General features: G+C 41.8%; 1 protein-coding gene across 1 annotated transcript in view; it reads left to right on the top strand.

Annotated features, from left to right (window-relative positions):
- Positions 1 to 14,977, top strand: part of smarcd1 (SWI/SNF related, matrix associated, actin dependent regulator of chromatin, subfamily d, member 1) — a 79,108-nt gene extending 64,131 nt beyond the window's left edge. Inside the window, 3 exon segments of the mRNA XM_051925113.1 lie at positions 6,528 to 6,650; positions 13,398 to 13,499; positions 13,679 to 14,977. Of these exon segments, the coding sequence (XP_051781073.1) occupies positions 6,528 to 6,650; positions 13,398 to 13,499; positions 13,679 to 13,732 (279 nt within the window). The 3' untranslated portion in view covers positions 13,733 to 14,977.
- Positions 14,978 to 20,734: the final 5,757 nt, after the last annotated feature.

Below are 20,734 nucleotides of genomic sequence, written 5' to 3' on the forward strand. Positions count from 1 at the left end.
ATGGATCAATTCAAAAAGCTCGATTTTGGCTAAAATCTCTTCACATTTGTGCGCGGCTCTGATTTCTGAATATTGTGTGCATACAGCTGGATAACTGATGTGGAGTATGAGACGCAAGTAACTTCTTTTTTTAATGAATATTGTTTGGTGCTCACAGTATTGGCCCCCTTCTGGCACCACTTTGAATCTCACTGTATCATTAAATATAATCATTTTTTTCCCCTAAAAATGAGATCATCATTACAAACAACAAAGGGTGGGTGGGTAGGTAGGTAGGTGGGTGGGGTGGGTTTAGGTGGGTGGGGTGGGTTTGGGTGGGTGGGTAGGTAGGTAGGTAGGTAGGTAGGTAGGTAGGTAGGTAGGTAGGTAGGTAGGTAGGTAGGTAGGTAGGTAGGTAGGTAGGTAGGTAAGACAAAAACTTTATTTAATGAGCTTCCACCCCCATTTTGGAAGTCACAGTGAGGCATTATGCAGGCATATTGCTGTTGGCATGAAGGACCCCCCATAATGCTTCTTGACACACTTCTTCTGAATAATTTGTTGGCTGAAAGTCAGTGTTAGTGTGTCAGAGAGAGGATGTGCATCGTTGCTCATAAAGGCACTCAGTTTTAATGCTGTCCTTTGTTACTACATCCAGTGGGTCAACATTATGTCCCATATCTGAGACCTGCCCTTTTAATTAGTTTGTTGATTTGGTAGGCCTCTGTTGAAGTGATGTTATCTGCTCAGCACACTACCGTGTACAAATTATACTGGCCATTACAGAGTTGTAGAATATATGAAGGAATTCACTACCCACACACCCACAAAAGTGCATCACTTTTTCCACATTTTGTTATGTTACAGCCTTATTCCAAAATGGATTAAATTCATTTTTTTCCTCAGAATTCTACACACAACACCCCATAATGGCAACGTGAAAAAAGTTTACTTGAGATTTTTGCAAATTTATTAAAAATAAAAAAATTGAGAAAGCAAATGTACATAAGTGTTCACAGCCTTTGCCATGAAGCTCCAAATCGAGCTCAGGTGCATCCTGTTTCCCCTGATCATCCTTGAGATGTTTCTCCAGCTTCATTGGAGTCCACCTGTGGTAAATTCAGTTGACTGGACATGATTTGGAAAGGCACACACCTGTCTATATAAGGTCCCACAGTTGACGGTTCATGTCAGAGCACAAACCAAGCATGAAGTCAAAGGAATTGTCTGTAGACCTCCGAGACAGGATTGTCTCGAGGCACAAATCTGGGGAAGGTTACAGAAAAATTTCTGTGGCTTTGAAGGTCCCAATGAACACAGTGGCCTCCGTCATCCATAAGTGGAAGAAGTTCAAAACCAACAGGACTTTTTCTAGAGCTGGCCGGCCATCTAAACTGAGCGATCGGGAGAGAAGGGCCTTAGTCAGGGAGGTGACCAACAACCTGATGGTCACTCTGTCAGAGCTCCAGCGCGTGCAGAAGGAACTCCGAGTCCAACTCAGGGCGGCGAAGGAGCAGTACAGGAGAAAGCTGGAGCAGAAGTTGCAGAATAACAGCATGAAGGAAGTGTGGGATGGGATGAAGATCATCACTGGCTGCAGCTCGAAGCGGGGTACCACCATTGAGAGAGACGTGAAGAGAGCAAACCAAATGAACAACTTTTTTAACAGGTTTGACCACCCTAACCCACTCTCACTCTCACCTCGGAGTACTGCACCCTCCACACATCCTTCTGCTGATACCAGCATAGGAAAACATCCCCACCCATAATAACAACAGCGCAAGTGAGCAGAGAGCTGAGGAGACTTCGTGCCAGCAAAGCAGCGGGTCCAGATGGAGTATCGCCACGACTGCTGAAGGTCTGTGCATCGGAGCTGGGGGGTCCTCTACAGCGCATCTTCAACCTGAGCCTGGAACAGGGGAGAGTCCCGAGGCTTTGGAAAACATCTTGTATCACCCCAGTCCCAAAGGTATCACGTCCTAGTGAGCTGAATGACTTTCGGCCTGTTGCTCTGACATCACATGTGATGAAGACCATGGAGAGGCTGCTGCTTCACCACCTGAGGCCACAGGTTCAACACGCCCTTGACCCTCTGCAGTTTGCATATCAGGAGAAGGTGGGAGCGGAAGATGCCATCATCAATATGCTAAACCGATCCCTCTCCCATTTGGACAGAGGCAGTGGTGCTGTAAGAATTATGTTTCTAGACTTCTCTAGCGCCTTCAACACAATCCAACCTCTGCTCCTTAGGGACAAGCTGACAGAGATGGGATTAGATTCATACCTAGTGGCATGGATCGTGGACTATCTTAAAGACAGACCTCAGTATGTGCGTCTTGGGGAACTGCACGTCTGACATTGTGGTCAGCAACACAGGAGCGCCACAAGGGACTGTACTTTCTCCGGTCCTGTTCAGCCTATATACATCGGACTTCCAATACAACTCGGAGTCCTGCCATGTGCAAAAGTTCGCTGATGACACTGCTATCGTGGGCTGTATCAGGAATGGGCTGGAGGAGGAGTATAGGGACCTAATCAATGACTTTGTTAAATGGTCCGACTCAAACCACCTACACCTGAACACCAGCAAAACCAAGGAGCTGGTGGTGGATTTTAGGAGGCCCAGACCCCTCATAGACCCAGTGATCATCAAAGGTGACTGTGTGCAGATGGTGCAGACCTATAAATATCTGGGAGTGCAGCTGATGATAAATTAGACTGGACTGCCAATACTGATGCGCTGTGCAAGAAAGCACAAAGCCGGTTATACTTCCTTAGAAGGCTGGCTTCCTTCAACATCTGCAATAAGATGCTGCAGATGTTCTATCAAACAGTTGTGGCGAGCGCCCTCTTCTACGCAGTGGTGTGCTGGGGAGGCAGCATTAAGAGGAAAGACGCCTCACGCCTGGACAAACTGGTGAGGAAGGCAGGCTCTATTGTTGGCATGGAGCTGGACAGTTTAACATCTGTGGCAGAGCGAAGGGCGCTCAGCAGGCTCCTATCAATTATGGAGAATCCACTGCATCCACTAAATAATGTCATCTCCAGACAGAAGAGCAGCTTCAGCGACAGACTGCTGTCACTGTCCTGCTCCACTGACAGACTGAGGAGATCGTTCCTCCCCCAAACTATGCGACTCTTTAATTCCACCAGGGGGGGTAAACGTTAACATTTAACATTATACAAAGTTATTGTCTGTTTTTTTTTTTTTTTCACCTGTATTATTATCATTCTTTAATTTAATATTATTTATTGTATCAGTATGCTGCTGCTGAAGAATGTGAATTTCCCATTGGGATTAATAAAGTATCTATCTATCTATCTATCTATTTATGCTATTTCTTAAAGATGAATGCTATGTTACCTTAAAATTACTCTTCCACATAGGCTGTGTGTTTTCCTGAGCAGTGGATGGTATAGAGGTTCTCGGTATATTTAACATGTGAATCTGTTTTACTGTAGTTTGTCAGATGAGGATGATGTCAGAGGTTATAACAATGATCTGATACCATTCAAGACCAACCAGGTGCCAGGTGTTAGAATTTAATTTTTTTTTCTGACATGATTGATAAAGGAATTTGCCCATCTCTCTAGGCATTAGCAAAAAGGTACAGATATTGTTATTCAGGTAAGTTAATGTTAACATTAGTGAAGTGTGTAAATCTTAAAGGAAATTTGTGGAATGTTTTCCTGTACACTTTTCATGTGAAAAACACCACTCCTCAGTAAGAACCCTAACTGAACAAGTGAAGTCTCAACTCATATATAAGTACTATACTGTCATGAATGAGTGGAGCTGACCAAATTAGTTATGGATTGGTCTACTCACACATACTAAGCTTACTTCGCGCACACACACACACACACACACACACACACACACATGGTGATTATAAGAGATGCCTGTACAGCCTGACAATCCTTAGTGCTCCAAACATGGACTTTTTAGCTTCAGCATGAACATAACCTTCCTGGGTGATTTTACCTTCTGTTCGGGGGGTGTCCTGCCTCAACCTGCTAACCTTGTGAGGAAAGACCGTCTCAGTCTTTCGACTCCAGGTGTCCTATATGTACTTTATTATTTCAGACACTCAATGTATAGAATATACTCAGACAGTATAGAAATTTAAAAGATAGTGAATCAGGAAGTGCAATGGATTAGCAAGGAGGAAGTAATGAAGAGGTATGAAGAGGATGAAAATGGAATGGCCGTTGGTCCAAATGACATACTTATGGAAGCATGGAGGTGTTTAGGAGAGATGGCAGTCTGGATGCCTGAGGAGTGGAGAAGTAGTGTACTGGTGCCAATGTTTAAGAATAAGGGGGATGTGCAGGACTGCAGTAACTACAGGGGAATAAAATTGATGTGCCACAGCATGAAGTTATGGGAAAGAGTAGTGGAAGCTCGGTTAAGAAGTGAGGTGATGATTAGCGAGCAGCAGGATGGTTTCATGCCAAGAAAGAGCACCACAGATGCAATGTTTGCTCTGAGGATGTTGATGGAGAAGTTTAGAGAAAGCCAGAAGGAGTTGCATTGTGTCTTTGTGGGCCTGGAGAAAGCATATGACAGAGTGCCTCGAGAGGAGCAGTGGTTTTGTATGAGGAAGTCGGGAGTGGCAGAGAAATATATAAGAGTTGTACAGGATATGTATGAGGGAAGTGTGACAGTGGTGAGGTCTGTGGTAGGAGTGACGGATACATTCCAGTTGGAGGTGGGATTACATCAGGGATTGGCTCTGAACCCTTTATTCGCAATGGTGATGGACAGGTTGACAGACTAGATTAGACAGGAGTCCTCATGGAATATGATATTTGCTGATGACATTGTGATCTGTAGCGATAGTAGGGAGCAGGATGAGGAGACCCTGGAGAGGTGGAGATATGCTCTAGAGAGGAGAAGAATGAAGGTCAGTAGGAACAAGACAGAATACATGTGTGAGAATGAGAGGGAGGTCAGTGGAATGGTGAGGATGAGGGGAGTAGAGTTGGCGAAGGTGGATGAGTTTAAATACTTGGGATCAACAGTACAGAGTAATGGGGGTTGTGTAAGAGAGGTGAAGAAGAGAGTGCAGGCAGGGTGGAATGAGTGGAGAAGAGTGTCAGGAGTGATTTGTGACAGACGGGTATCAACAAGAGTGAAAGGAAGGTCTACAGGATGGTAGTGAGACCAGCTATGTTATATGGGTTGGGGATGGTGGCACTGACCATAAAGCAGGAGACAGAGCTGGAGTTAAAGATGCTAAGATTTGCACTGGGTATGCGACGAGGATGGATAGGATTAGAAATTAGTACATTAGAGGGTCAGCTCAAGTTGAGCAGTTGGGAGACAGTCAGAGAGGTGAGATTGTGTTGGTTTGGACAGGTATAGAGGAGAGATGCTGGGTATTTTGGGAGAAGGATGCTAAGGATAGAGCTGCCAGGGAAGAGGAAAAGAGGAAGGCCTAAGCGAAGGCTTATGGATGTGGTGAGAGAGGACATGCAGGTGATGGGTGTAACTGAACAAGCAGAGGACAGAAAGATATGGAAGAAGATGATCCGCTGTGGCAACCCCTAACGGGAGCAGCCGAAAGAAGTAGTAGTATAGAAATTTAAAAGCAAAGCATTATTTTTTTTAAATGGAATAATAGCAAATTAGCTAAATTAAATAGAAAATAGGGAACTGTAAAGTCTGGATGTACAGTCTTAAAACAATCTTTGCTTCATAGTCAAAAGTCTCACTGAATAATACTTTCAATAAAGATCTGGAAACTGAAGAATAGTATATAGATAGTATATAGTATAAGAATACAGTAGGAGTCCCCTTGGACGGTTTTTAGATTCAGCAGTTGGGCTGATTCATGGACTGTGTCTTTGTTGTCCAGGTGGATGGAGACTCTCTCTCTCTCTCTCTCTCTCTCTCTCGCATTTGGGCCATTGTTTATGCCTAATTCTGTACCTTATGATTTCACACAGGTAATTGACTAAATATTGGTAATGAACAGGTCTGCCTTAAAGTGTTGATCTTAAGATAGTGTTTTACACAAACTTTTACCTAGGGTACTTTATCTGTGGTATTTTCAGTCTCCTTTACTCCCTCTACTGTTTTATGCAAAATTCTTGTAATTGTCCTTGCTGGAACAGAAAAAAGAGTCCTTAAGTGCAGAGAGCCCTAGTTTGAAGTTTTGAGGAGCATGTTACATTCCTGGGACAGTGCTTGCAAATTACTTTTTTTTATTAAACTTTCTTTTCATTATGAACACTTAATTGCTTAACTGCAATACGGACAGTGCTGTTTGTATCAGGAATTCTGTAGTATTGCTGATGTTAGCGGGAATGGAGAAGCAATGCATTCTGTTGTACACATTTCAGTAAAACTGCATCGACCCCCACCCATAGGTAACATAAAACTACCATGATGGAAAATGTGAAGATCTCTGCTATAATAGTTTCTTTTCATTCAATAAAAAAAATAATCGGACACAATAAGTAGTTGCATTATTTGTTATTTCAAATTTGTTTTTTGTTTCTAAACCCTCATGTCATTCTATAATTTTTGTTGCTTTTACCAGATTCATGAGACCATTGAAACAATTAACCAACTGAAGACCCAAAGGGAGTTCATGCTGAGCTTTGCCAGGGATCCTCAAGGGTTCATCAATGATTGGCTGCAGTCACAGTGCCGGGATCTGAAGGTTTGTATTTCAGGGGAGAGTGATGTCAAGTGGTTCAGGCATAGAACAGAGTGTACTATTTGAGTGCTTTGTCTTTATTTATTTATTTCTGCTAATGTGAGTGGGTCTGAACAGAATGTTTAGAGTAGGGATGTCAAAAGTACTGGTACTTTAGGTATAAGCCAATACCAATTTTCCAAAAACATAACGGTTCTAACTTTTTTCATTATCCGTAGTACTGAGTGACAGTCGGTATTAGTCTATTTGCCAATCATGCATGAGTCTAATTACTCGGGAATAGTAATACATAAAAAGTATTACTTCTCTCTCTCTCTCTCTTTCTCTCTCTCTCTCTCTCTCTCTCTCTCTCTCTCTCTCTCTCTCTCCCTCTCTCTCTCTCTCTCTCTCTCTCTCTCTCTCTCTCTCTCTCAGAAAAATGTGAATAAGAACTTCATATAAAAATGTCTCAGGTGATGGTAGTACAGCACCGCATCACCACGTCAAAAAGAAGTCATGCGTAGAAATACTTTTTCTTCAACACAGGAGAATTTAAGCATGTGACTAAGGGAATAGTGCTTATCATTACTTTTTAAAAAGCGAAAACTGAAAAACAGGCCTTCGCTATTATATCTTTTATTCCATTATGGACTTAGTTAACTCTTTTAGGGCTAATTGTTTTTACATCCTTTTGTCCCAGGGCTGAATATTTTTCTAAAAAACTCAAGTTTTCTAAAAAAAAGTACACAAAGCAAAGGTTTCACATATAAATTAACATAAAATACTTATTTATGAAAAATGTCACTCTTTATGTTGTAGGAGCCCCTACAATAGGCATATTCACATACTTATTACATACTTGTTTGTCCCATCACTCATAAGCTGAAAGGCAATTTCTGATTAAAAAAAAAAAAAATGCTTGAAGTAGTCAAGTGGCTGCTAATCCGCTTTGTCCACCAGCAGGCTGCGTCGTTTGGTGAAGTCCAGTTGCTAGCTTGTCTCCCACAGATCGATGTCTGTGTAGTCCTCCCAAGGTGATTGTTTTTGTAGGTGTGTCAGCTGCACAAGAGTGTGTCCATCACTACGATCAGCCGGGTACCAGTCAGCTGATGCAAGTACCTGCCTTTGTTTTCTGTATTCATATCACTTGTATCAAAATCGGAGTTCGATAAGTTAGAGTCTTATTCAGCAATAATACGTAAAAAATAAATAATACACAGAGAGTATTTCACTTTGTGCATTTGCTTCACTCTCTCCTCCCATTTGTCGATGCCATTATAGACGAAGCTTACTCTACGTTACTCATGCACACACAGAGTTTCAATGTCAAGTCGAGTCTAACAGTCCTCCGAGCAAAGAGGGTCGCCCTCTGCCTCTGATATCCATTCTCAACCCCTTGTGTTGACAAAAGACAACATCTGCCCTTAAAGATTTAATAAATAGCTTCATTGATGCTTTGTAATCACAATGATGTGACTGATTTGTTGCAAGTTTTAATCATTCAACTTGTAGTGTCATGATGTTGTAAGAGGAGACATGGTGATGGCCTGATGAATTTCTTTTTAATGCGTGTCCTATAATGGAATTAAACAAGCATCCATCCATTTTCTAACCAGTTTTTACAGTTTGTGGTCGCAGAAAATATGTTGCATGCACTGGCACACTGAACTTGTAGCAAGTAAAAGCTGAGGACAGTTTTTAAATGAAGTGGCTAATTGGCTTGTCTACATTGGCAATGAAATGAGCTGCTCCAATTTTTAATGCCAAAATAAAATGTATTTTGTGCTTCGAAGCACAAAGCACTGTAAATATGACAGCAGGACAGGGAAAACAACATGCCTCATTGCTAAATACAGATATGCAAACGCTTAATTCGGTGTCATTCCTTTTGCTTTTGAAGCCAAACTAATGTTCAGTATCCTGAATTGTGTTGGAATTCACCAGTTGGGAAATGTTGGGAGTTCAGAGAAAATGTCAGAATAAATTTTATAAGATAAATTGGATAGTCCATGTTGATATCCATTATCCAACCCGCTATATCCTAACTACAGGGTCACGGAGGGCCTTCTGAAGCCAATCCCAGCCAACACAGGGCGCAGGGCAGGGTGCCAGCCCACCGCAGGGAACACACACCCACACACCAAGCACACCCTAGGGACAATTTCGGATCGCCAGTGCACCTAACCTGCATGTCTTTGGACTGTCGGAGGAAACCGGAGCACTTGGAGGAAACTGGCACAGACACAGTGCAAGCTCTACTCAGGGAGGTCCCGGGAAGCGAATCCAGGTCTCCTTACTGCGAGGCAGCAGTGCTACCACTGCGCCACCATGCCGCCCCCATGTTGATATCAATCCTTTATAAATCCTATGCTGAAATCCCCTCAAGATTATAAAATTTCCTTCATGTGCTGTTATAGTGGATAAATCCCCATGTCCATCACACAATAAAGTTCAGGCCCTGCATTGTATTTTGATATTTATAAATGCCAATATCAGTTTACTCAAATGATAGTTGAGTAACTTCTTGATGGGTGTACCAATATTTTAAAGCTGCTACTACTGCTAAGCAATCTCTGACATTTCCTGAGTTTTGATGCTTATGTCATATGTCTCAGTCACTCTTGTTTTTTTCATTTAATGAACTTATCCATGTTGAGATCTGTTGTTACCAGGGCTGAGTTTGATAAAGGCAAATTAAGGTACAACAGAAACAATGTGGACCATGAATTCAATTACTTTGCTATCAAGGATTGACGAATGAGCAGAATTTGTTTAACTGATAGGACAGGAATATAAGTAACAAACTGGTTAAATTTGCAGGTGTCACCCATCAGATAATTTGGGATCCATTAAATCATCGCAGAGAGACTTGGAGAGCATACAGGCTCGGGTAGATTTGTTGAAGATGAAATTTAATATCAGTAAATGTAAAACAACTAGGAAGTAAAATTGTGAGATTTTAATACACAATGACTGCCAGGCACTGTTCAGAAGCCATTAAGAAGGCTAACAGAATGTCCGCTTATATAGTGCCTTGATGTGTGGAGTACAGATCCACTGTATCACGCACTGGTGAGGCCTCATCTGGAGTCCTGTGTGCAGTTTTGGTCTCCAGGCTACTAAAAGGACATAACAGCACTAGAAAAGGTCCAGAGAAGAGTGACTAGGCTGATTCAGGGCTACAGGGGATGAGTTATGAGGAAAGATTGAAAGAGCTGCGCCTTTACAGTTTATGACAAAGGAGATTAAAAGGAGACCTGACTGAAGTGTTTAAAATTATGAAATGAATTAGTCCAGTGGATCGAGACAGTGACTTTAAAATGAGTTCATCAAGAGCATGGGGACACAGTTGGAAACTTGTGAAGGGTAAACTTTGTACAAACATTAGGAAGTTTTACTTCACACAGAGAACCACAGACACATGGAATAATTGACTAAATAGTGTGGTAGACAGAAGGACTTTAGGGACCTTCAAAACTCGACTTGATGTTTTTTTAGAAGAAGTAGATAGAACTGGTGAGTTTTGTTGGGCTGAATGGCCTGTTCTCGTCCAGATTGTTCTCGTGTTCAAATGATTGTTTTTAATGCAGCTACAGTGACTACATTTCCTAGCGTTCTACCGTGTTGCTTTTTATTTCTCCCTTTAAGAAACTATACTGTCCAAGTTCAATGTTTTGGATTTCATAGTAATGAGTGATTTCTTAACCTGCTTGTGAGTTGTCATTTAATTTAATTAGACTTACAATGTGATACGTTGTTTTCTTATGATGTGTTTTGCTTGTTATTTTTAAACATGAACTTTTTATGCAAGTGAAAGGGTTTCAATTAAGCCTTCCATTTAATAAACGTATGTGTAGCTGCTTTTATCCAAATTACCAAAGTTCTGCAACTTTAGTTTGCTTCATGGGATTCTGGCAATAACTTGACGCTTTGAAATGATTCCACAGGCAAAATATCTTTGTTTTTAAAAGCTTTAGTAAAATTTCCAAGTAAAACAGTTCACACAGAAATAGAGAAAAAAAAATTGATATAGCAAAGAAAAGAAAAGTTCTGTTTAAAGCTTAAATATCTTGTTTCATTTCTTTAAGTTTTCCTTATACAGCTGAACCATTTCTAAACGGTTAGAAAACTGTATGCCTATCCCATTTATAAACTGCAAATGGGTCTTTCTGTCCATTCTAGCAATGGGACTATTGCAAAACACACACAGACTTAATTAACACACTGTATCGTATATATAGCTAAGAAAGTTCTAGCTCCTGTTAACTTACAGGGGGTGAAAGGCTATACCACAATCTTTAGCTATGAAAGAAGATTATATTCTATTCAAATTAAGCAAACGCTAGTATGACTTTAACTTAACACTTTTAGGGCTAATTTTTTTTTTGTTTCTTTTCTCCCAGGGCTGAATATTTTTCCAAAAACTAACATTTTTTAAAAAAGAACACAAAGCAATTGTTTAACATATCAAATCAACAAAAAATATTTACTTTTGACAAATGTTACTGTCTTGCATGTTGTATGAGCCTGCATACTCTATGATTTCACATACATATCACATACATTTTACACAGCAAAGTCTGATCTCGCTCAAAGCAGCCAATTTCAGTCATTGCCACATTGCACTCCTTACAATATGTGTTGCTTTGGTGCCTATTTTTCAATTGTCTGTTGCTGCACTTTCTCACATATATTGTTAGTGTGTACTGTAGAGAGACAAGTCACCCATTTGCCATCGTGCCATGCCACTGCCACCAAGTTTTCTGCCTGCATGAAAGCCGTATTGTCACCTCTTTTCATCTTCTGAAACTTTATGAACTTTATGTATGGCATTATAGCCTGGCTCACCCCATGGGATTTGCTTCTGTTTACAGTGATCCCTCGCTATATCGCGCTTCGCCTTTCACGGCTTCACTCTATCGCGGATTTTATATGTAAGCATATTTAAATATATATCGCGGATTTTTTGCTGGTTCGCGGATTTTTGAGGACAATGGGTCTTTTAATTTCTGGTACATGCTTCTTCAGTTGGTTTGCCCAGTTGATTTCATACAAGGGACGCTATTGGCAGATGGCTGAGAAGCTACCCAACTTACTTTCTCTCTCTCTCTCTCTCTCTCTTGCGCTGACGTAGGGGGGTGTGAGCAGGGAGGCTGTTCGTACACCTTCACGTTGCTATCTTTTGTGCAGCTGCTTCCTGAAGCGACATGCTGCACGGTGCTTCGCATACTTAAAAGCTCAAAGGGCACGTATTGATTTTTGACTTTGTTTTTCTCTGTCTCTCTCTCTCTGCTCCTGACGGAGGGGGTGTGAGCTGCCGCCTTCAACAGCTTTGTACCGGTGGTGCTTCGCATACTTAAAACAGCCCTATTGATTTTTTTGCTTTTCTCTCTCTGACGCGCACTCCGCTGAAGAGGAAGATATGTTTGCATTCTTTTAATTGTGAGACGGAACTGTCATCTCTGTCTTGTCATGGAGCACAGTTTAAACTTTTGAAAAAGAGACAAATGTTTGTTTGCAGTGTTTGAATAACGTTCCTGTCTCTCTACAACCTGTGTTTCTGCGCAAATCTGTGACCCAAGCATGACAATATAAAAATAACCATATAAACATATGGTTTCTACTTCGCGGATTTTCTTATTTCGCGGGTGGCTCTGGAACGCAACCCCCGCGATGGAAGAGGGATTACTGTATTACAGAAGTGAATAAAACTTTGCAGCAGCACGTACCTAAGCCACCAGGGGACAAAACACGTTTGGACCAATGCTCCCTGAAGTTATATCACCAGTTCTGTCCCATCTCTATTTCTAATGCCACAGTGCGCTTCATCTCGTCTTTCGTTGTGGGTTTCCACTTTGAAAAACGAGAATGCGATGCAAACGCAGCCCGCAATTCAAAAAAAATCTCTGCCTACCTGTTTGTCTCGTCTGACAGTAGCTGAAAAGCAGCATCAGGAGAGAGCAGCCTGAAGTACAGCAGCTGGTGATCTGTCGTGTCCAACAGCAAGCCATGCCGTCTTGTAAACTCCGGTAGCCAGATCGGCTCTCAACGGATCAATGTCTGTGTATTTATCCCATGTGAACCTTGCCGTAGATGCATCGGCTGCGCGAAGGCACTCAACTGGCAGCAGATCCGCTGGCGCAGCATCGGCTGGTGTCTGATCAGCTGATGCCTGCTTCTCACTCTCTTGCTCGATCTCCTGATCACTGCCAATAAAATCCGATTCTGAAAAATGAAGAGTCCGACTCCGCGATAATGCACAAAACATCGTCTGCCGAGTGTTTTCTTTTCTGCAGTTGCTTCGCTGCCTTTTCACATGTCGGTGCCATCTTGCCTTTGTTTACATTTCGCAACTCACGCACACGCAAGGTTTAGTTGCCGAGTCAACGAGTCTAGCATTCCTCCAAGCACAGAGGGAATGCCTGTAACGTGACAGTGAGATTTGTCACCGTTAACAGCTGATTGTCGCCCCCCTATCCCTGGATGTCGACTTTTGTCGACATTAGCCTTCAACCCCTCCTGTCGACAAAAGTCAACATCCGCCCTAAAAGAGTTAAAGCATTAACTTTCTAAGATTGGCTCTTACAGTTTGATTCACGGAGTAGTTAATTTTAACACTCAGGTCTTCATTTAGGGGGTTCTTTTAGAGTTCTGTTTTCATCTTTAAAGAAGCATTAGGCATCATTGGTGCAGTTATGGTATTTTTCTAAACATTCAAGAAGTATGACTTCATTATTTCTGATGTTTTGTGCCATCTTATCAATTCCACAGACTATGACTGACATTGTGGGTAACCCAGAGGAGGAGCGTCGAGCTGAATTTTATTTCCAGCCTTGGGCTCAAGAAGCAGTCTGTAGATATTTCTACTCTAAGGTAACGTCACAGCACCAGGCTTCCTTATAGCCAGTGCTCAGGTTTTGCTTGCTCTTCAGTAGAATTCCACTCATTATAGTGCTAATGTAATTGTCTCTAAATCCTGTTCTGTCCTGCCTATGCATCTCTATTATGTCCCAATTTAGCCTTCACCGCCTCCTCTTTGTTTTCCTGTTTAGGTTCAGCAGCGAAGACAAGAGCTGGAACAGGCGCTGGGCATTAGAAACACATAAGCATATAGCACACGTGTCCTGGCCCCTAATCGATGGGTGGAGAGTGGTCTCCAGAGAGTGGGGCTCGGCCGGTCATTCATGGGAACGGACCATTTCAGGGATACGCAAATTTGCACAGGCTTCGGTCAGTGGTGGTTCACACAGGTGTGGCTTGGTCCAGGGGAAGTACGTTCACGTTCATTGGCACTCTTGCACACAGATGTCTGTGCAGAAGTGGCTCCATCTAGGATCAGTAGCCTGCTGTATGACAGGGAGAAGTACTAAGAACAGCAGCCTTACCTCTACCTTATTTTTATTTGTATTTTAGTAGCTGCTGCTTGTTGACCTATCACTAGACTGTATGTCTTCACATTTGCAGAACAATTTTTGCGTCCCCTTACTTCTTATCCCCAATCCCCCAAACCCCCCTCCCCATCCTGTAGACACTAAGTGAGAATCTTGCTGGGCAAGCAGTTTGAATGAAACTTGTTAAACTGACATGGGATCCCCATTAATTGGGGATTACTTCTCATAGATTCTTATTTAAAGTTATCTTAACATGTCCAATTTCTTTCTCCTTTAATTAACTAATAAAGTTCTTTATAGCCTTGCCCCCCCTTCCTTTGGTTTTTTAAGCAGCTTTTTCCCCCAGAGTCTTATGCTTTACAGGAGACACAGACAAGAAGCCAGGGGGTCAAAATGTCATCACAGTAGTAGTTTTCCTCTTTGTGGAAAACATTTAACAGAAATTTGTCCTGTTGCCCCAACAAAAAGCTCTGGCAGCCCTTTTGATCTCCATATCAGCCTTCATCACACAGCTCACTGCTCCCACGTTTGTGTTATGTGGCTGCTGAAAAATGGCACCACCTTTCAACACCAATGAAAGCTAACAATACAATAAGATCAGACTTCGTTTCTGCTTTTTACACCAATTATTGCAAATAGCCCTAAACTATTAGTATCATCTCTAAAAAGTATGAATGTGAGGTCAACCGCTGAGTATCCTAACTACCTTCTCTTAACCAGTAGCAGTTTAGTTCAGGCCAGTTAGGTAGTTTGTGTGGCAACGAAGGCCACTGCATAGGGTAGGACTCAAAAAAGTCGGCAATTTGTAACCCCTGCTGTCTACATATTTATAAAGTTATGAGTTATTTGTAGGTATAGATTTTTCCCCCCCTTCTAAACTTAAGGACCAAATTATTTTTCATCTGATTTGTATTTGCTGTATGTGTTACCCATGTTTTAATAAAGGCGACCATTAAAGTCTTTGCTTGGGTCTTAATTGCTTTTCTGTGTAAGGAGGACTCTCCCTTTTTCTGGAAAGATTTTTGGGGATGCAGATGCTTAAAAGTATTATTTGCAGTGGGATTGACCTGTTTGATTGTAGGTGGTTATTTGTAATTTCCTTGGGTTCTGCAACATGGCCGGGACATCTTTGACTGAAACCATGTCTCTCTATTATAAAAGAAAATCTTGAGACTATTGCCAAGAGATTTTTTCAAGTCCCACCCTCCTCTCGACCATTTCACGTTAACAACACACGCCCACGGTCTTCTCGCCTCTCATTTGTGTGAATTTGTGAGTTCCTGCGCTCTCAGCTCTTATGAATTTTTATGTTTTCCTCACTTAAAGTTCCCAGTAAAAGAAGATTTATTTTATCTGAATAAAATGTGAAAGTCTCAAAAAACTGAAAATAAAGAGCTCATTAGCGCAAACTTATGGAAATTATTACTCCATGGACGTAGATGATATAACAAAAGTATGTAGATATTATTCAGCTTTAAAGTTTAAGTCGGAGACTTGTAGATTGTCTAATTCGTATTGCCATTAGGAAAAAGTAGTGCTTCTTCCTAATGAAGAGGCCTGTCTGAGAGAATTTAAAGATTTGTTGTTTGGTGAAAGTGAAATCCACAAACACTACAGGCAAAATATCCAAATCTACAATAATCTGATCGTGTTCGCATCATTCAATGCTCAGAACGTAGATTTACACGATTCTGGACCATATGCTCTGAGAATCTGTGGTCCTGCAACAATTAATAATAATAATTCATTACATTTATATAGCGCTTTTCTCAGTACTCAAAGCGCTATCCAGACAGGGAGGAACTAGGAAGCGAACCCACAGTCTTCCACAGACTCCTTACTGCAAAGCAGCAGCACTACCACTGCTACGACAATTCAGTCAGGTATCAAATATCAACTCCCATGAAAATAACAATCTGTTTAAATTGTACATCCGCTTCCCCATACTCAAGTGGGCAGAGCCACGAAGTGGCTAGTGCGTAGCACCTGCCCAGGTGTTGGCGAGCAGGGCACAGTGCCCCCTAGTATTTTATAAAAAAGAAAAAAAATCTGAAAGGACCAGACTAGTATGTGCTATACATTTTCTGCTGAGGGTTCGTTAGCTGTGCTAAAAGCAGTTGTCATCTTTATACTTCGGCTAAAGACTTTTCACAACTTCATTCATGTTATGTTATCATTCATTCCCTTTGTTAAGTCAATTAGGGTATCTCCTTTATTTCCCTAAGTGTTAATAATGTCAGAATAATAGTTGAGTGACACTCATGTCAGGCTTTATTTACTACTTCACAATTTCAGCAGGTTCCCATATACTTTTAGTATTTTAAATTTTGAATCGAACGCTTAGTCGCCTTCCACATAGTTGGATTTTTTTGCCCATTCCTTCTGGCTGAACTAATGTACAGTACTGTGCAAAGGTTTCAGGCAGGTGTGAAAATGCTGTAAACTAATAGTGCTTACACAAATAGAAGTGTTAATAGTTATCAATTAACAATGCAAAATGAATGAACTGAACAGAAGTCTAAATCAAATCAATATTCGGTGTGACGACCCTTTGCCTTCAATACGGCATCAATTCTTTTTGAATTGATTGACATTTGCACAGTTTTTGATTGACATCTGCACAGTTTTTGAAGAAACTCGGCAGGTAAGTTGTTCCAAACATCTTGGAGAACTAACCCCAGATCTTCTGTGGACATAGGCTGCCTCAGCTCCTTCAGTTTCTTCATGTAATCCCAGACACACTCAAATGATGTTGAGATCAGTGTGGCCCATACCATCACTTCCAGGACTGCTTGCTCTTCTTCATGCTGAAGATAGATCTTAATGACATTGGCTGTATTTTTGGGGTCGGCGTCCTCCTGCAGAATAAATTTGGGGCCCCTCAGATGCCTCCCTGATGGTATTGCATGATGGATAAGTATCAGCTTGTATTTCTTAGCATTGAGGATACCATAATTCTGACCAAATCCCCACCTCCATTTGCAGAAATGCAGCTTCAAACTTGCAAGTAACCTCCACGATTCTTCACTGTTGCCTGCAGACACTAATTTGGCGAAGAAGCTGCCTTCTACTACATCCAAATATTTCAAATTTTGACTCATCAGTCCAGAGCACCCACTGCCATTTTTCTGCACCCCAGTTCTTATGTTTTTGTGCATAGATGAGTCGCTTGGCTTTGTTTTCACATCAAAGGAATGGCTTTTTTGCCGTAATTCTTCCATGAAGACCTCTCCTGGCCAGACATCTCTGTGGACAGTAGATGGGTGTACTAGAGTCCCACATGTTTCTGCCAGTTCTGAGCTGATAGCTCTGCTGGACATCTTCGGATTTTGAAAGGAAGTAAGCATGATGTGTCTTTCATCTGCCACACTGTTTCCTTGGCCGACCACTGCGCCTGCGGTCCTCAACGTTGCCCGTTTCTTCTTTCCTTCTTCAAAAATGTTTGAGCGGCACATCTTGAAACCCCAGTCTGCTTTGAAATCTTTGCCTGGGACCTTGCAGATGTAGTCTAACGACCTTGTGTCTTGTTGCTCTGCATTTATGTGACACGAAACTCTCTTCTACAACCTCACCTTGGTGTTCCTCACCCAGTTTTAAGCCTCCTACTCAGCTGTTTCTGTTTCAGTCTACATATGAAAATGATGATTAGCACCTGGTTGGTATATTTGGTTAATCATACGTCTGACTAGAATCCTACAAAATCCCTGACTTTGTGCAAGTGTACCTATAAGATTTGATGCTGGTTTGAAGGCAAAGGGGAGTTGCACCAAATATTGATTGGAGTTAAAATTGTTGTTCTGTTAGCTCACTTTGCATTTTGCAAACTGATAAACATAAACAATTAGAATTTATATTTGTGAAAGCATTCTTACTTTACAGCATTTTTTCACACCTGCGTAAAAAGTTTGTACAGCAAGGCAGTTGGGTTTGTGGGCCTCCTTACTCTGACATTCATTTTCAATTCAGCTCCTACATTTTGTGAGATTCCACTCACGGCCTTGTGATGGCCACCCCAGTACTTTCACCTTGTTGTCTTTAAGCCATTTCCTCACTTTGCAAGTATGCTTCGCTTCATTGTCCTGCTGGAAGACACATTTGCAAATTTTCTGGCTGATGATTTGAGACGTTGCTTCAGAATGTTCAATGGGTCCTTCTTTCCTCATAGTGCCATGTAACTTTTCCAGCAAAACTTGCCCACCCTGTCCCCTTAATTGTGTTTCTCAGCTAGGACAGTGTTCTTTGGCTTAAAAGCTTCAGTCTTCTTCCACCATTCATGGTAGTGGTCATCATGGCTAAACAGTTCAGTTTTTTGTTTCATTTGACCACAGAACACTCCTCCAGATCACCAGTTTCTTAGTTTTGGTGATCTGCAAATTTTAGTGTGTATTTATTTATTTTTTTGTCAGTGTTGGAGTGAAAGCCTCTTGCTATGGGGATGAAGGGCCATCTTAATGGTAGATGTAGAAACTTTGGTACCTGATGCCTCCAACTCTTTTGTTGTTGTCTTGGATTTAAATTGAAAATTTCACAGCCAAGTCCAGTCATCCCGGGAAGTTCATATTTGTGCCTGAATGGTGGTGTGTCTCTGGGGTCCCTAGATATTTGGAGTTGTGTACAACTGTTTTTTACAGGATCTTGTGGTACCTCCAGTTGTTTGGAAATTTGCTCCTGAGGAGGAACTGGACTTGGTGAGGTCCACAGAGTTTCTTGAGAGGTTTTGGCTGAGTTGCTTGGATTTTTTCCAAAGCCACAGGTGCACTGCCAGTTAGCTCAATTAAGACAATTGGCCAATCACAAGCTTGTCAAAGCCATGACATCAATATCTGTAATCTAAAAGGCTATTTAAACAGACCTGTTACTTGGTATTGCTAGACTTTTGCCCCAGTAAAAATCTAATTTGATTAAATAAAGGCTGAACTAAATCTGTATATTAGCTGTTATTTTCACATTACCACGTCAAAAATTGACAAGCAAGAGCAGGCCATTCAGTCCATCAAACTTGTTTGTTTAGCTAATAGCTAAGCTTTCCCAATACTTCTTAAAGCCTTAATTTAAAATCGGAGTGAATGATAACTTGACACGTGTGGAGTTGTGAAGCATTGAGGTGAGAAGCCTTTACCTGAGCTAGCCAGAAATGTATGAGTTAGTACCAGGTATCCCATCTTCTTTTCCAGGACTATGGAGTCAGTACACAAAACCTTTGACTCCTACTCTGGGATGTCCAACTCCTTTATTTGTCAGTCAGTCTGTCATATTCCAACCCGCTATGTCCTAACACAGGGTCACGGGGATCTGCAGGAACCAATCCCAGCCAGCAGAGGGCACAAGGCAGGAACAAATCCCAGGTAGGGTGCCAGCCCACCGCAGGGCACACACACCAAGCACACACTAGGGACAATTTTGGATCGCCAATGCACCTAGCCTGCATGTCTTAGGACTGTGGGAGGAAACCGGAGCACCCAGAGGATACCCACACAGACACGGTGCAAACTCTACGCAGGGAGGACCTGGGAAGCGAATCCAGGTCTCCTTACTGTGAGGAAGCAGTGCTACCGTGCCGCCCCCGTGTTGATATCATCCTTTATAAATCATATGCTGAAATCCCCTGAAGATTATAAAATTTCCACACGGGACAATTTAGGATTGCCAATGCACCTAACATGCATGTCTTTGGACAGTGGGAGGAAACCCAGGCAGACACGGGGACAACATGCAAACTCCACGCAGGGAGGACCGGGGAAGCGAACCCATGTCCCCTTACTGCGAGGCAGCAGCGCTACCCACTGCGCCAGCATGTCGCCCTCCTTTATTTGTAATGATACTAATATAAACTGCCCAAAAAAAATTAAAGGAACACTTAGAAAACACCTCAGATCTCAACAGGAAAAAAAAAATTAAAATCCTGCTGGCTATCTCTGCTGCTATGGACTGATATGGTAATGTGTTAGGAACGAAAGGATGTGACATTCTTTGATGGAAATGAAAATGATCAACCTACTGAGGGCTGAATTCAAATTCAAGTGAACAAATGATGCGGCAGGCAGGATAGTCCATTTTGCCAAAATTTCATTGCAACAACTCCAAATCGTACTCAGTAGTTTGTATGCCCCTTACCCCTACCACACACGTGCTTGTATGCATGCCTGACAACTTCCTAATGAGATGATGGATGGTGTCCTGGGGGATCTCCTCTCAGATCTGGACCAGGGCATCCTGGACAGGCTGAGGCATCGGATGGACCGAAACATAATGTCCCATCCAGAGGTGTTCTATTGCAGTGGTCCCCAACCTCTTTGACAGCAAGGACCACTTTATTAGATGCAATTTTTTCCACGGACCGGTTTGGGGGGGGGGGTCAGTTTTATACACAATTTGCATAACATTTCTATTATTATTATTAAGTTATTAAGCAGTTTGCATACGTTTGCAACCCGAGATTTTTCTTCTTTTTTTGCAGATAACAAAGACATGCTTTGTATTTGCCATTCCTACAGGTTGCACATCACAAACATTAACACTGCTATCTTTTTTTCGTGTCTGCCGTTTCTATAGGAGGGTGACAATGAGTTAATTTCCAATGGATGTTTTACAAATGTTGACAAGCAATAAGCAAAAGGTATCACTGAAAACCACAGAAAACAAAAACAGCAAAAACAAAAAAAAAACAGTACGAGGAAAGTTCGAAGAAAGAGATTTTTTTTTACAATGTTTCTGTTT

Source organism: Erpetoichthys calabaricus, chromosome 3 (assembly GCF_900747795.2).
Source record: "Erpetoichthys calabaricus chromosome 3, fErpCal1.3, whole genome shotgun sequence".
NCBI classification, from domain to species: Eukaryota; Metazoa; Chordata; class Cladistia; order Polypteriformes; family Polypteridae; genus Erpetoichthys; species Erpetoichthys calabaricus.